This window comes from Xenia sp. Carnegie-2017, unplaced genomic scaffold, assembly GCF_021976095.1.
Source record: "Xenia sp. Carnegie-2017 unplaced genomic scaffold, XeniaSp_v1 HiC_scaffold_19, whole genome shotgun sequence".
Classification (NCBI taxonomy): domain Eukaryota; kingdom Metazoa; phylum Cnidaria; class Anthozoa; order Malacalcyonacea; family Xeniidae; genus Xenia; species Xenia sp. Carnegie-2017.
The window spans coordinates 6,411,691-6,426,180 of record NW_025813481.1 but is presented as its reverse complement, the minus strand read 5'-3'; the positions used below and the strand labels follow the sequence as shown (position 1 = coordinate 6,426,180).

Sequence of the window (14,490 nt, the reverse complement as noted above, 5' to 3'; positions counted from 1 at the left end):
TAGAAAGTGTGTGTATGTTTTCAGATAATAATTTTAGTATGTTTTTGTTTTAGATACATTTTCTGTGAAAGCTCTGCCATCAGCCGGGATAATTCCTTTGCTACAAATGTTTTGTCCTAATAAAACAACTAATTCTCATGGCTTTCCAATTTTTCCTGAATCAAAGTATGTATTTTAAACTGCCAATTCATTCATATGTAGTCAGCTTTCTATTGAGTGTCAATGTTTAGTCTTTCTATGCTTATTTTGAGCAAGATTTTAATTGTTTTTCTGGTGAATTGAGATGAACAGTTTGACAGCTTTGCCACTCATCCTTTTGAGTTTCTTAAAATATCTTCTAAGATATCTGTTTGTGTTTTAGGACTGAAGAACTTCTAAGCAATCTGATGATAATCATAAAGCATGCCGATAATAATAATGGCAGATTATCTGCTCTTCTTGATGAAGATTATGACTATGATATTGATTACGAAGAAATGATTAACGAGTTGACTAATGACAATGCAACTTTTAGACCTTCTATTTCAGGTACACTAAGATCAGTATTTTTTGACAACTACAATGAACCTGTTATTATTGTCATGTCTTTTAATATCATTGTATGTAATCCTTTGTTCAGATTTTATTTTCAAAGATATTCTTCGAGATCCAAATAGTTTTCGAGGTTTTTTGATAAACAATATGTCCTTGCCTATAAACATGACAGATGAATTACTAAATGCTCACATTAAAGGAACAAAGGTAGTGGAGAATCCATTTTGGCATAATGATGTAACTTTTGCTATCTTTATTGTGTTTCTTGGAAATCATGTTAGGTCATGGAAATGTTAAATGCTGGAATGTATGCCCAGGACTCTGAAAAATATCAAAAAAGGATGAGCAACTTACCACGCAGTTTGTTCTTTCATGGTTTGTCTGATCCAGGTTTTTTGACAAATCCAGAAAATGTTGGAAATATTGTTGCCCATTCAATGTTTGGTGATGATAATCAAAACATCTCCAAGATATTATTTGTTAGTTTGTAGATTTGTTTTTGTTTTCCTTCACAACCTTGTTTTGCATAATTTTTCAAATATTTGTCTATTCCTTCAGAGCAAATTCTACAGCAGTGAAAAACTACATGAAATAACTTGCTCAAACACAACATTTTCAGCTCTAGTTCAAACAAATGGGACAGCAAAACAGCAGGTAAATAAACTGGTATAAATATTTGGCAGGAGAATTCTTTTCACTATGATGTCATATCAGGCTATGTTGTAAAAGAATTATTGTTGTAGTGACGTCACGTGACGTCATGTTGTAAAAGAATACTTTTGTGGTGATGTCACGTGAGGTCATGTTCTTACAGAATTATTGTTTTAATGACGTCACATTAATAGGTTTTGGGTAATTATTTGTTTATGTGTTATTTCACTGTTTACACCAATCACATTTCAGAAAAGCTTAGTTTGTGACCTAAAGTTTTTCATACATACGTAAATCGTGTTTTTTTCTTCAGACACTAGTTATATGACATAAGTTGAACACAATGTTACTCACTAATAAAAGAAATTCGAAATGTCTAGCTGCTCAAAGTATTCAAAAAATGTGTGTACTATCAACTTTTGTTTGCTTATTTATCTTATAGGAGTTACTGAGAGAGCGACTTTGCCATTTGTCAGACCGACAAGATGAGAAACTGTCATACGTACTAAATGAACAACTTGATAGACATGCTGTTTACAACAAGGTTGAATGAAATCCTGTTGTATTTCCTGTGCTTTGGTACAAATAAAACGTTGTATTCTCATTTTAGCTTGCGGAAGGTTATACGACTTCAGATAAAACACAGGTGGGTAGTACCATAGAAGAAATGACGCACTTTATGTGTCACCGTGTATTTGATTATTTGTTAATTTATATTTTATATACAGTCCTTTCAAGAAAAGTACGGCGATTCTATAATGTCTTTAAACAAGAATGTGAGTAAAAGCGTTGGATTCTAAATTGTGTATTTTTGTTCGGGTCATTAGTTCTTGGAAATTGTTTTATCAGATAAAGGCGTTACGAGAAAATGAAGAGGTGTTGAACGCAGCTGTTGCAATAGCAGAACTTCTACAAATAAGAAACACTTCACAATTGGAATTTAGCGAAAAGGATATGAGAGAAAATGAAAATGTCCGTCTTGCAAAAAAAATCTGGAAGGTACGTGTATAATCGTGTTGGTGGATTGAAAATTTACTGTATGAATTGAACACTTAATATTAATCTTGTTGCAATTGTATTCACAATGTATTCATAAAATGTATGAATTCGTCCCCTGTTTATTGTCATGAATAATGTTTTAGGTTATCAGTCCCGTGTTATGTGGTCCAGATCCAACATTCTATGAAAAAGATTCCTGTCCTGAATCTATCTATACTCATTTTTCAAACTCTCGAGCGCTAATTACAATGCTTTACATTATGACCAATAATCCAATCATCGCTTACTCTCCAAAAGGAACAGAAGCTGACGCTGTTGTGAAAAGGGTTCGTATTGACTTCTAAATTGGCTAACATCGTTGACGATGATTTGTGTATAAGGGAGATTGTGTTCACTTGTTTATAACATAAGTACCTTCAATATATTACTATCATGATGTTTATAATGCTCTATTGAAGAAGGATAAAAATTTCGTCATGTAATTCTAGGCAAACTGGACGTTTCAAGCAGTTGCAGACAGCATAGATGCGGGTCACTGGTGGCTCAAATATTCACGAAAAGTACAAAATATTATTAGCCGTCTAAGATTTCGCTCGAGACTCGATAACACTAAGAACCTTTTTAATCTGGTAAAGAAAAACCAAGCAAAGGATGCATTAGATCAAAAGGGATTGTTTGAGTACGATCGCTCTTTGATTGACAACTTTGATGTTAACGCAACATTAGAGAGATTGAAATTTGCTGACTTTGTCGTTAATGCTTGGTTGGATAAGATAGGAGAGATCAGACTTGATGTTTTCCTTGGTTTCAAAACTTCTGATGATTTGAAGAATTTTGTCAAGAATAAAAGCTCTTATCCCGAATATAATGGCCGCAAAGTCATAGCAGGTAAGTAAGACTGTAATGTCAACATTACCCTTCCTTACTATTCTGTATTGGCCACATACCATTGTGTTTATTCTCTTTTCAGGTATTGTATTTAACAATACCAATGAAGATGGCTCTTTACCTGCACACGTAGAGTACGCAATACGGATGAATAGTACCTTCACTAAAGACACAAATAAGATAAAAAGCAATTTCTGGCAGCCTGGACCCGAATGTGATTTTCAGCAATATTATTTCTTTGGATTTGATTGGTTCCAAGATTTGTTTGATCGTGCCATCATAGATCAACTCGTCAACGGAAGTGATAGTCTTTCCCCGGCCACGTATTTACAGGAAATCCCATATCCGTGTTATATGAGTGACAGGTGAGCTTCTTGATCGTCGAGTTGGACACGTACAGTGTGTATAAAAAACTGCTCATCTTTGAAATCAACGGACATTTATAATTTGCATTATTCAATAGTAATCAATCATCGAGGAGCCGTAAACGCTCTTGGATACACTTATACAAACGTATTGCGGCTATTTTTCATTTGCAAATCCGAAGTAATTCAATTCAACACTGAGTCCAAGGTCTCCTGCTGAATCATGCATATTTCTTATTGTCGGATGATTTCAAAGAGAATGTGTTTTTTCAATACACCCTGTGTTGTTATTACATAGGAAAAATGTTAGCTGCTTGCAATGAAATTTGCCCGCAATAGATTTTTTACTTTGGACTCCAAATACATACTGCAACAAAGATTCATACGTAGTTTCTACTTGTGATCTTAAAACGACTTTCATTTTTAATCTTATCGTTGGATTTATCGTTTTTCCCGTAGTTTTATGTTTGTGATCAAACATATGGTACCACTATGCATGGTTATATCGTGGATATACACGGTGTCTTATACTGTCCAAAGTATCGTTTATGAAAAAGAGCTGCGTTTAAAGGAGTTCATGAAGATGATGGGATTGAGTAATTTCATACATTGGATTGCTTGGTTTATCAACAGTTTAATTAGTATATCCGTCACTGTTGCATTGCTCACTTTAATATTGAAGGTATTTTTCTTAATTATGTACTAATTTATCCATATCAATTCCCCGCAGACAAATGTACATGGTTGGGTTTTTTTTCCAGTATGGTAAGATTTTAACGTACAGTAATCCGTTTCTCGTCTGGCTATTTCTAATGGAGTTTGCTGTGGCTACAATCATGTTCTGTTTTTTGATCTCCGTGTTTTTCTCGAAAGCAAAAATGGCAGCTGCATGTGCTGGTATTCTCTATTTTCTTACCTACATGCCTTTTGTGTTCATCTCCATACGCGAGAACGCTGCTGCTGCTAAAATCAGTGGGCTCACCAAACGATTCGCCAGTTTGTTCTCCACAACTGCATTTGGTTTGGCATCCAGATATTTCGCTTTGTATGAAGAGCAATCAGTAGGAGTCCAATGGTCCAATATTGATGAAAGTCCAGTAAGTTTGTCTCCCTTCTCTCCGCTATATTTCTGTTTCTTTTTTAATCACTGTGAACATTTATTTTTGTAGTTGGCGGGCGACGACTTTAACATCCGTCAGATATTTTACATGTTGCTTGTTGACACTTTTGTTTATGCTGTATTGGTTTGGTACATTGAAGCTGTACACCCTGGATCATATGGTCTTCCCAGACCTTGGTACTTTCCTCTACAGACATCTTATTGGTTTGGTCACAACACCAGATCATGTCCAAAATTCTCACGTAGTTATATGATGGTAAATGACGAAGACAACCTCCACGGTGCATCTGGATTATTAGCCTGCGAAAAGGATCCCGTGGACCTGCCTCTGGGTGTGGTCATCGATGGATTGGTGAAGGTAGAGTTGTCAGTTCTACTCAGTTCATTCATTTCTATTTGATTAAGCAATGAAGTGAACAGACTTTCTTGACATAAATTCATTAATATATTGACGTTGTGTACCTTAATGGTTTCATTGTGATAAAACGAGATCCTGGCTATTTAGATGAGGAAACATTTGTATTTTTTGTTTGTAGATGTACAAGTCTAGTTCCAAACGAGCTGTGAACAATTTGCATTTGAACCTATACGAAGGTCAAATCACATCTTTTCTTGGTCATAATGGTGCAGGCAAAACCACGACAATGTCTTTGCTGACTGGTCTTTTCCCTCCCAGTCAAGGCACAGCTTTCATATACGGCAATGATATACGTTATGATATGGATGATATAAGGAAAAGTCTTGGATTTTGTCCACAGCACAATGTTCTGTTTGATAGGTAAATAAATTTTGATGGATTGATAAAAAACATTGGAACGAGGACACTCGTCCATTCGTTTCTTATTTCGTTTACAGGTTAACTGTTCAGGAGCATTTGTGGTTTTACGCCAGTTTGAAAGGAATGGATTCTAATTCATTGTGGGAAGAAGTAGATAGGTAAATTATTATTTTGTTCACACGTCCATCCTCCTCTTCACGTTATCGTCAAAGAATATACTTTTTTAACAACTTTTGCATCCTATCAACTGTTACCATTTTTTACGCTTTACACCAAGTGTATTGCAGTAAACAAAGGCTTCTAGTTTTAGTAGTCGTTTGTTTTCTATATTTTTCCATTACCAACTTCATTTCAGATTGTTAGTGGACCTGGATTTGCCCAGTAAACGTCATAGTTTAGTGAATACTCTTTCTGGTGGCGTGAAACGAAAGTTGTCAATTGCTGTTGCATTTATTGCCAAGTCACGTATGGTTATATTGGACGAACCGACTGCTGGAGTAGATACTTATGCTCGCAGGGCAATCTGGGATTTATTAAACAAGTATAAGAAAGGTGTGACGGCAATGATCTAAATACATATGATTTGTTGTTTTTATCAGTTGCTTGATGTTGAGCCCCATGCACTTTTTCTAGTGTCGTTATACTTTATTGTTTTGAATAAATCCAACGCAGTTATTGCGTTGTAATGCGTTGTAAAAAATGTAGTTTATTATAAATGCTAAATAAGTGAGATGAAGGATACCAACGAATAATGTTCATGAATAATGAGTGAAACTGATTATACCACTTTTAATGATGATTTTAAAGTTGGGTAGTTTAGAATTTAGGACGCAATTAGTCCTTTTTTAAAGCACAAGTGACCCCATTCTTTACATTGCTGTCAGCAAAGTTCTATTTGTCTAATTAGTGCTGTTTTTACATTGAGGGATTCATTTATTTAAAATTTATACGAAAAATATCTCGGGGCGAATTTCTTTCTGTGTGATGTTTGTTCTGTTGCATGCATCATCTTACGTTCTATAGTTGTTTTTTGGAGTGACAGGTGTAATGAGCTCAACTATAATAATCATTTTAGATCGTACTATATTGTTGTCGACACATTTCATGGATGAAGCAGATATTCTTGGTGATAGAATAGCGATTATATCAGAGGGAAGACTTCGTTGTGTTGGTTCATCGATGTTCTTGAAAAGTCGTTTTGGTGATGGTTACAACTTGACATTAGTTAAGAAATCTACTACTGGAAGTTTACAAGACTCTTTCTCAAACACTCCTCGTGGTTCGTCCTCTAATTTGGGGGCGAACGCACCTAATAACACTCCTCTTGCCAGTACACCTCCAATGAGAACTCCAGAACGGATACCTTCGACATCTTCTGTCCAGGGTAGCCCTTCACAAAGTGAAAGCTTGCTTTCATCAAGTTTAGGTAATAATCCTCGTGCGTTTGGACACTCTCCTGTGTCCAAGCTGTGCAAGCAATCTCCAAGAGGTAAGTATAGTAAGTTCTTTCTGCCTTACATTGATGGATTTTTGTATTTAAATATTGTTATTTTGAATCCCTTACTTTTACAAAGCTTGTTGCGTTCTTAATTCTTTCACTTCCTATATAGGGAGTACCTTACCATTGCTTTATTAATTCTTTATCTTTCTTTCAGGTAGTACCTTATCCATAGCTGAAGCAAACACAGAAAACGTGACATCATTCATCCAAAGCTACATTCCTTCTGCGAAATTGACTCAAGAGAATCGCCATCAACTCTCTTATATATTACCCAATAGTGTCGTGAAACGTGATGGATTCGGAAATTTCTTTTTTCATCTGGAGAAAGATTTGGAATCTCTCGGCTTGAAAAGCTTTGGAGTGACTGAAACTCCTCTCGAAGAGGTAAATAAATGATTTGACCATTCACGTTTAGTACTTTGGAAAAAAAGAACTGTCAATTTTTGTTGTTTACAACAATTTACAGGTTTTCCTTAAAGTCACAGACTTATCTTTACGAGACGATGAAACTGACTCGCTTTCCGAAAGTCGAGATAACGAAAGTGACATTGCTTGTGAAACGACCATAATGTATGGTCACGAGAACAAGGTAACCAATGCCAGCAACAATGATGTAGAACTAATAGACATTGCAGGACATGATGGGATGGGTGAGGATGACTCTTTATTAAACGTAGAACATGGAGAATCATCGAGAAATAGTTCTGGTTAGTATTTTTTAGCTTTCATGTATGATTATAAAATAAAAACAATACAACGCATGCGCTAATTGGACTACAGCCGTATTTTCATTAGCCTGTGCAAACCGATCTGAGCTCAGTTAATCAAAGAGAATTTGCAAATTGCTCATGAATGCATGTTACAGAAAAAATTACAACGTATGTCGTATATTTATCTGTTTCACATTATTGTTGTATAATAAAGGAAATAAAAGATGTTTTTTTGTTCCTCAATGAGCACAGTTTTCTGTCCTCTATGTTTTATGAAAAGATTTGGTGTAACGTCCATGTTAAATATCTTTTTTTTTCTTATGTCTAGATTCACGAGAAAAAAGTCAACCTATATCAATTCCTGGAAGGACTTGCCCTAAAGTAAACATTCATAGAAATGGTGTATGTAGCAACGGTATCCATGCAAATCACGTGAATAACGATGGGCTTAACAGAGAGGCAGAAGGACGGGGTTCGGGTAGTCACACCATCAGTGGACTTTTATTGTATTGCCATCAATTTCATGCTCTCATTTTGAAACGTTTCTATCAAGCAAGACGAAATCTCAAAGGTCTTCTATCGCAGATATTTCTACCTTCATTTTTTATCACTATCGCTATGGTATTCGCATTATCGGCTCCAAAACTCGAAGACTCTCCACGTTTGCCTTTAAATACGAATATGTTTGATCGACCTAACTACGTGCCTCATACCAATGTAAACTCGAGCAATTCACTTGCAGTTGATATGGAGTCCACACTAAAACTTCCATCAGGTATTGGTAGTTTTTGTGTCGTCAACAATACGTCAGAAAACCTGAAAAAATGGAGTTATGATTGTCATAAGGATGCTGTGGTCAACTACGAAGAAATTCGTGATATATTCAACAAAGAATGTCGCCAAAGGGATTATTCTGGAGTTCGACTGTGTCAAAATGGTACGATTAAGAAGAGCAGTGCTGATCGCGGAAAGCAAAACGCTACTGGAGCAAAATGTTATTGCTCCAATTACAGACTTGAATATATCTGTCCATTTGAGATGTTACTTCCATCCTCTAAGGAGATACTGACTGCAACTCACGATACATTACGGAATATAACTGGTCGAGATGTTAGCAAATATTTATTATCTACCACTCAAGCTACTCGTATGGCTAGGTTAGTGTATCATCTAGTTAATTAAAGCTTATTGCGTTAAAAAACTTATTTGTCATCTTGTCTGAGTATTTTTTTACCATCATAGATATGGTGGTTTGGTGTTTGGTGAGTCGGTTCCAAGTATTCCTGCTTCCCTTAGTAATTTCACTTGCAAGAATATCAACTGTGACTCCTTTAAACGACTAGGCGTCAAAGAAGCTGTCAAGGTAGTTAACTTAAAATTATTTCCTCGAGAGAACAAGCTTTTAATGTTCAGGACATTTAAGTCTTGTCTAAATACTTATAAAAAAATAGAAGCTCTTCTTAGAAATTTTAATATGTTTTAGGCTTTGTACAATAACAAGGGTTATCACTCCCAACCTGTATTTCTCAATGCAATGGACAACGCTGTTCTTAGACATTATTTACCTCATAATGGAGATAACAGAGGCGCTTATGGTAAATTTCATGTTTGCTGTGGTATATTTACTGTGTTGTGTTATTTAAATGGATGAGAAGAACTATTATTTATTTCTAGGCATCAGCGTCGCGAATTATCCGTTTGAAAAAACTGGTTATGCACTCTCTTTGGAATACAGGTAGACATAAACTCCATATTTTTATGTTTATTCGACGATATCCATTTTGTTTTTTTATATATCCTACGGTATCCATCTTGTGTTCATATTTCTCCTGCGATATCCATAATATGTGAATGTTTTCATATTGTTTCATTTTGATATTTCGGGGTTTTTTTACGTTTATAGGCGTTCTGGAACAAATGTTGTGATTGCCATCTTTGTAATAGTTGCAATGTCCTTTGTTCCTGCAAGTTTTGTCGTGTTTCTTGTCACAGAACGTTCGACTGGTGCAAAGCACCTTCAATTTGTCTGTGGTCTCAACCCCATCATATATTGGCTTTCAAATTACGTCTGGGACATGGTATGGATATACAACATGCATAAATTGCTTTTACATTCGTTGAACTATCTTTTCTGTTGTTTTTTTTTCAGTGTAACTATTTGATACCAGCCGCTGTTTGTGTCACTATACTGTATTTGTTTCAAGTTCCATCTTACGCATCGCCATCGAATTTTCCTGTCGTTGTTGCTCTCTTTGTTTTGTATGGGTGAGTTTATCAGGTTGTTGTCTACGTATGTAGAGGAATGTAGAACTTCGTGCGTTAAGCTCGACTTGTTCGGGGCATTTTTCCGCAATGTTTTTTCTTGCAAAGAAGTTTGTTTCTTGACAAAGACCTGATTACAATTAATGATTATTGTGGCTGTGTTGATTATGAAAAGTAAAAACTTATTTCTCCACACCATTTCATCTAGGTGGTCTATAACACCGTTGATGTATCCTCCAACATTTGTGTTTAAAGTTCCGAGTAGCGCTTACGTGGCAATGATAGTCGCCAATCTTTTTCTTGGTGTCACTACGACTGTCTCGACATCAATTTTGCAATTCTTTATCGATGATGATGTATGTAAGCTTTTAATTATGTAGCATATTATAAATTTTGGCTATTCAATGGTATGCCTTGTTTAGTTTCAATGTTTCATGTATTGTTATTTACGATATTTGTTTATTTGTTGTAGTTTGATTAAAATTTACTCTTTATTTTCGAAGGTTCTTACTAATATTAACGATTATCTTGGCTGGATATCACTTCTTTTTCCAAACTACTGTCTTGGACGAGGCTTAATGGACTTAGGTTATAATGAAATACACAACGATTTTAAAAGAAGAATAGGTGAAGAAAGATGCTTGTGTAGCATTTGATTGTACTAACTATAATTCTATGTATCAAACACTTTAATGTTTCTATAAAGTAATAAACTCCTTTTATTGTACCAAATATTTCAGGTCAACTGTATGACATTCAATCATCTTGGTCGGTCGTTTCACGGAATCTTTACTTTATGGCTGCAGAAGGCTTTGTTTTTTTTGTTTTGACATTAGTTGTTGAGCACTTATCAAAACGGCTCAGAAAACCAAAGTAAGTTTTCTTGCACATTTACTAAGAGATTAAAATGAAAAATCATTGGAAATTCCCGTCCTTGTCTATTTTTGGTAATTAGAGCTGAGTGTTTAACTGTTTACGTATGTATTTATGTTACCCTTACCATGTGCAGCACTTAGTTTTATTCTGTGTTTATGTCAGGTAATGCAGTTAAATTTCAACGAATCATGTAGCTGCTGAATACTTTGGAATATATTGTACTGAAGCATAGTTAATATTGTAGAAATATGAAATATTCATTGCGCAAAACTGATGAGGACGAAGTGGAAGATGAAGATGTGGCTGAAGAACGTGAAAGAGTGACGTCAGGTGATGCTGACGATGATATGATCTGTCTGAAAGATTTAACCAAGGTATATATATCTTATACTTTATTCGTGCTTATCCTACGATATCCATCTTATTTTATATTTATCCTACGATATCCATCTTGTTTTTATATTTATCTTACGATCTCCATCTTGTTTTCACAATTCTACGATGTTCATCTCGTTTTAGGTGTATTTTTCAAAGAGAACTGGCAACCATTTGGCTGTTGATCGTTTATGTCTTGGTATACAACAAGGGGAGGTCAGTTTCTGAGAGTTTGCCTTGATTCCTGAAGTTCAAGTAGTGTTTGATATGGTTCTTTTTTCGGTAGTGTTTTGGTCTACTTGGCGTTAATGGTGCTGGGAAAACATCAACATTTAAAATGTTAACTGGTGATACGTCTATTACAAGTGGAGATGCATTTCTCAACTATCATAGGTATAGTGTCCTCCTACTTTTGTAAAGGAATATAGTCTCAATGAGGACGGAGTTAGAGTGGTATTGGGGTTGGTTCATTTGATTTTTTGGCATAGTTTGTTTTTACTGTATGTAACATATCAATTCGTGATTTTAGTGTGTGTGATAATATTTTGGATGTGCATCGTTGTATTGGATACTGTCCTCAGTTTGATGCTTTGATTGATGAAATGACTGTAACTGAACATCTTAAGATGTATGCAAGAATACGTGGCGTTCCAAAAAAAGAACTGTCTCAGGTACGATAAAGTTTTCATTTTCATCTTTACATCGTCAACATCGACGTTCTTTCTATCAGGTTGTAAACTGGGCTATCGGTAAGTTGTGTTTAAAGAAGTTTGCTGATAAACCATCCAAGACCTTAAGTGGCGGAATGAAGAGAAAATTGTCAACGGCGATTGCTTTAATTGGAGATCCATCCATTATTTTCTTGGTGCGTATGAGTACGATATTTATTTTTAAAGAATCTAAACATGACAATTTAAAATACTGCTCTAAAGAGCGTGTTTTAATTGTGAATGGCGAGTATAGCTTGGTGGTTCTATCAATAACGATCAAGTATACGTGTGCGTAAACATGTTAACAGTGGTAAATAAGGTCTTTAAGGTACTTTCAGGTACTGTCAGGTTGATGCCCTTTATTGATTTAATGTACTATGTAGGATGAACCGACCACCGGCATGGACCCAAAAGCGCGAAGGTTCTTGTGGGATACCGTTTTAAGTATTGTCAAAGACGGTCGATCTGTTGTTCTGACATCACATAGGTTTGTCATTCATCAAGGCAATTATCATTATTGTTCCTTTGTAAATTTAAAGAAACGCTTAAATCTCAATGCAGCATGGAAGAATGTGAAGCCTTGTGCACAAGACTAGCAATCATGGTGAATGGACAACTCAAATGCCTGGGAAGTAGCCAACATCTTAAGAACAGGTGAAAGTCTTTAACATTCTTTAACATTACTTTAGTTTTCCATTTGTATAAAAGTTGAATTGCTTCATTGAAGAAATAAAAGATGTTTACTGTGTTTGCACATGCTAAAGTAAACGCAGCGATAGACCAATCACCGCACGCGTTGTGTTGTTTTTATTTAATAATTTATATTATTTGTTTTGAAACAGGTTTGGCAGTGGTTATATGATAACTTTAAGAATAAAGGGAGAGAACCCAGATCTCAAAAAAGTAACGAGTTTCTTTGAGTATAATATGCCAAATATTTCCTTAAAGGTACGTGGATAAATGGGATCAATTGTTGTTGTGTGTGTACTTTGGTTGTCTCTTCTGACGGTTGTTTCTTTGTCAAATCTTAGGAGAAACATCGTAATATGATAGAGTATCATCTTCCATCAAATGTATTAAAACTTTCAAAAGTTTTTTCACTCATCGAAAATCATCTGGATGAGTTAGAAATTGAAGATTATTCAGTGAGTCAAACGACCCTTGATAATGTGAGTATTGTGTGTAGAAAAGGATCAGGGACTGGCTGTATATTTTATGCATTATTATTCTATGCATTATCTTTGAATGTTTCTCAAATTCTTCTGAATTGATCATTTCTCATTTAACGGCATTGTCGTAAAAATAATCTCTTTTTGCGGCTCAAAATTTAAAAAAAAATATGTGTGTAGAGGAAAGCCACCAGTTTTTTGTTTCAATAGCATAATACAGACTATGAGTGTTTAATGTATGGACTTTCTTTGCAGGTTTTTATAAATTTTGCAAGACAGCAAACAGATGAAGTAAAATTAAATGACAACCAGTCTTCTGTACAACCTAAAACATCGCGTGCCTGGCGTAAATTGCGTTTAAGACTGGGGCGATTGACTTCCGGACGACGTGAAATGAGTTATGATGACGCAGTTCGATTTTCATCGGTAGATGCTGTGGATGATATTAATGGCGATAACTATCAAGTTACATTCTCAGATAATGTAAGAATATAATGGCGATCAGTGTAGTTATCAGATGAGTCTTCAGTAATATTTTTGCGATTGTTTTATTTTACAAGATACTTAGCAAAACATTTTTTTCTTTTAGTCTCGCTTGTCATTTACTCCTGGGGTAAATGCTTGACAAACCAGATGAAGCAAAGGGAAGCTATTGTTGAAATTTATTATAAGAAAATTTTCATGTCGTTATTGTGAGATAATTTTATGATTAAATTATTATTGTAAATGAACATATATGTCGCTAGAGGTAGATTATTTTTTTGGGGGGAAATTAGCTGAGGTTTTTGTTGTTTAGCTCTTAAATAACGCTGATGTCACGTGCAACTCGGAGGAAACTATTAGCATGTTGACTGGACGAAGTCCTTTATGATAATCTCATATATAGATAGATATTATAATTTTGAAAGGTTCTCAAACCGGCTGTTTATTTGTTATCTATAATTTTGTGAATATTTACGTCTATTTCAAAATGTTTTGTCAAAGAAGTATTTTCTCGGAATAAAAGTGAACATGTTTTTAGGGAATGCCTTGGTGAATATATACACCTGAAAAATCATGTGGAAGAGAAAAAAAAATTCTATTGCGCGAAAAGATGTTTTATTGCTAATGAATTTGTTTGTATTACGGCTATTGATGTACTATTTTGGTAGTGTTGGTCAATTGGTGTCAGTTTCGTTCAATCTTCGATTGTTATTACTGTTTGCTTGCAAGATACATTATCATCAATTCAAATTGTTGAATGAGATTGAACAGGTTGTGAAGAATTTTTAGCTGAAGTTAATACATCAGCATGCATTGAAAGCTCTCTTTCTGTTTGTAGGCACCGTGCAGCTGTGGCTAGACACTATATTGTACTGTAAGTCTCTTGTGATTATATACCATATGCAGCTATAGTGTTTACTTTCTATTACGCTTGTTTCATCGAAATTTACATCTTTGTCAATTGTTCGTAATTCTAGACGTCATTGCACTATGGAAACTCACCCCGCCTTCCCCTGAAGAATAGTTGCTAATGGGATTGGGGGGGGGAGAGGCAGTGATTTAAAATCTT

At 35.1% G+C, this 14,490-nt stretch overlaps 1 protein-coding gene and 1 long non-coding RNA gene across 2 annotated transcripts; one reads left to right on the top strand and one right to left on the bottom strand.

Moving 5' to 3' along the window:
- The first annotated feature begins 50 nt into the window (after positions 1 to 50).
- On the top strand, positions 51 to 13,963 carry LOC124438299 (ATP-binding cassette sub-family A member 2-like). The gene is made up of 41 exons (XM_046988356.1): positions 51 to 165; positions 362 to 528; positions 620 to 741; positions 816 to 1,013; positions 1,093 to 1,188; positions 1,628 to 1,729; positions 1,796 to 1,831; positions 1,914 to 1,961; positions 2,035 to 2,184; positions 2,328 to 2,510; positions 2,673 to 3,072; positions 3,155 to 3,437; positions 3,897 to 4,119; positions 4,199 to 4,534; positions 4,607 to 4,915; positions 5,094 to 5,335; positions 5,413 to 5,493; positions 5,691 to 5,887; positions 6,411 to 6,824; positions 6,991 to 7,220; positions 7,303 to 7,543; positions 7,875 to 8,703; positions 8,789 to 8,909; positions 9,030 to 9,141; positions 9,221 to 9,281; positions 9,450 to 9,624; positions 9,696 to 9,811; positions 10,017 to 10,164; positions 10,312 to 10,435; positions 10,549 to 10,681; positions 10,929 to 11,058; positions 11,204 to 11,275; positions 11,346 to 11,452; positions 11,589 to 11,730; positions 11,790 to 11,924; positions 12,153 to 12,256; positions 12,331 to 12,423; positions 12,612 to 12,717; positions 12,801 to 12,938; positions 13,194 to 13,421; positions 13,528 to 13,963. The coding sequence occupies exons 1-41, from the start codon at positions 107 to 109 to the stop codon at positions 13,561 to 13,563; spliced, it is 7,227 nt and encodes a 2,408-aa protein (XP_046844312.1). The 5' UTR covers positions 51 to 106; the 3' UTR covers positions 13,564 to 13,963.
- On the bottom strand, positions 494 to 938 carry LOC124438301. Its single transcript, XR_006946045.1, has 2 exons — positions 889 to 938; positions 494 to 691 (listed from the first exon to the last, which is right to left on the bottom strand). It is a non-coding gene; the product is annotated as an uncharacterized LOC124438301 (long non-coding RNA).
- Positions 13,964 to 14,490: the final 527 nt, after the last annotated feature.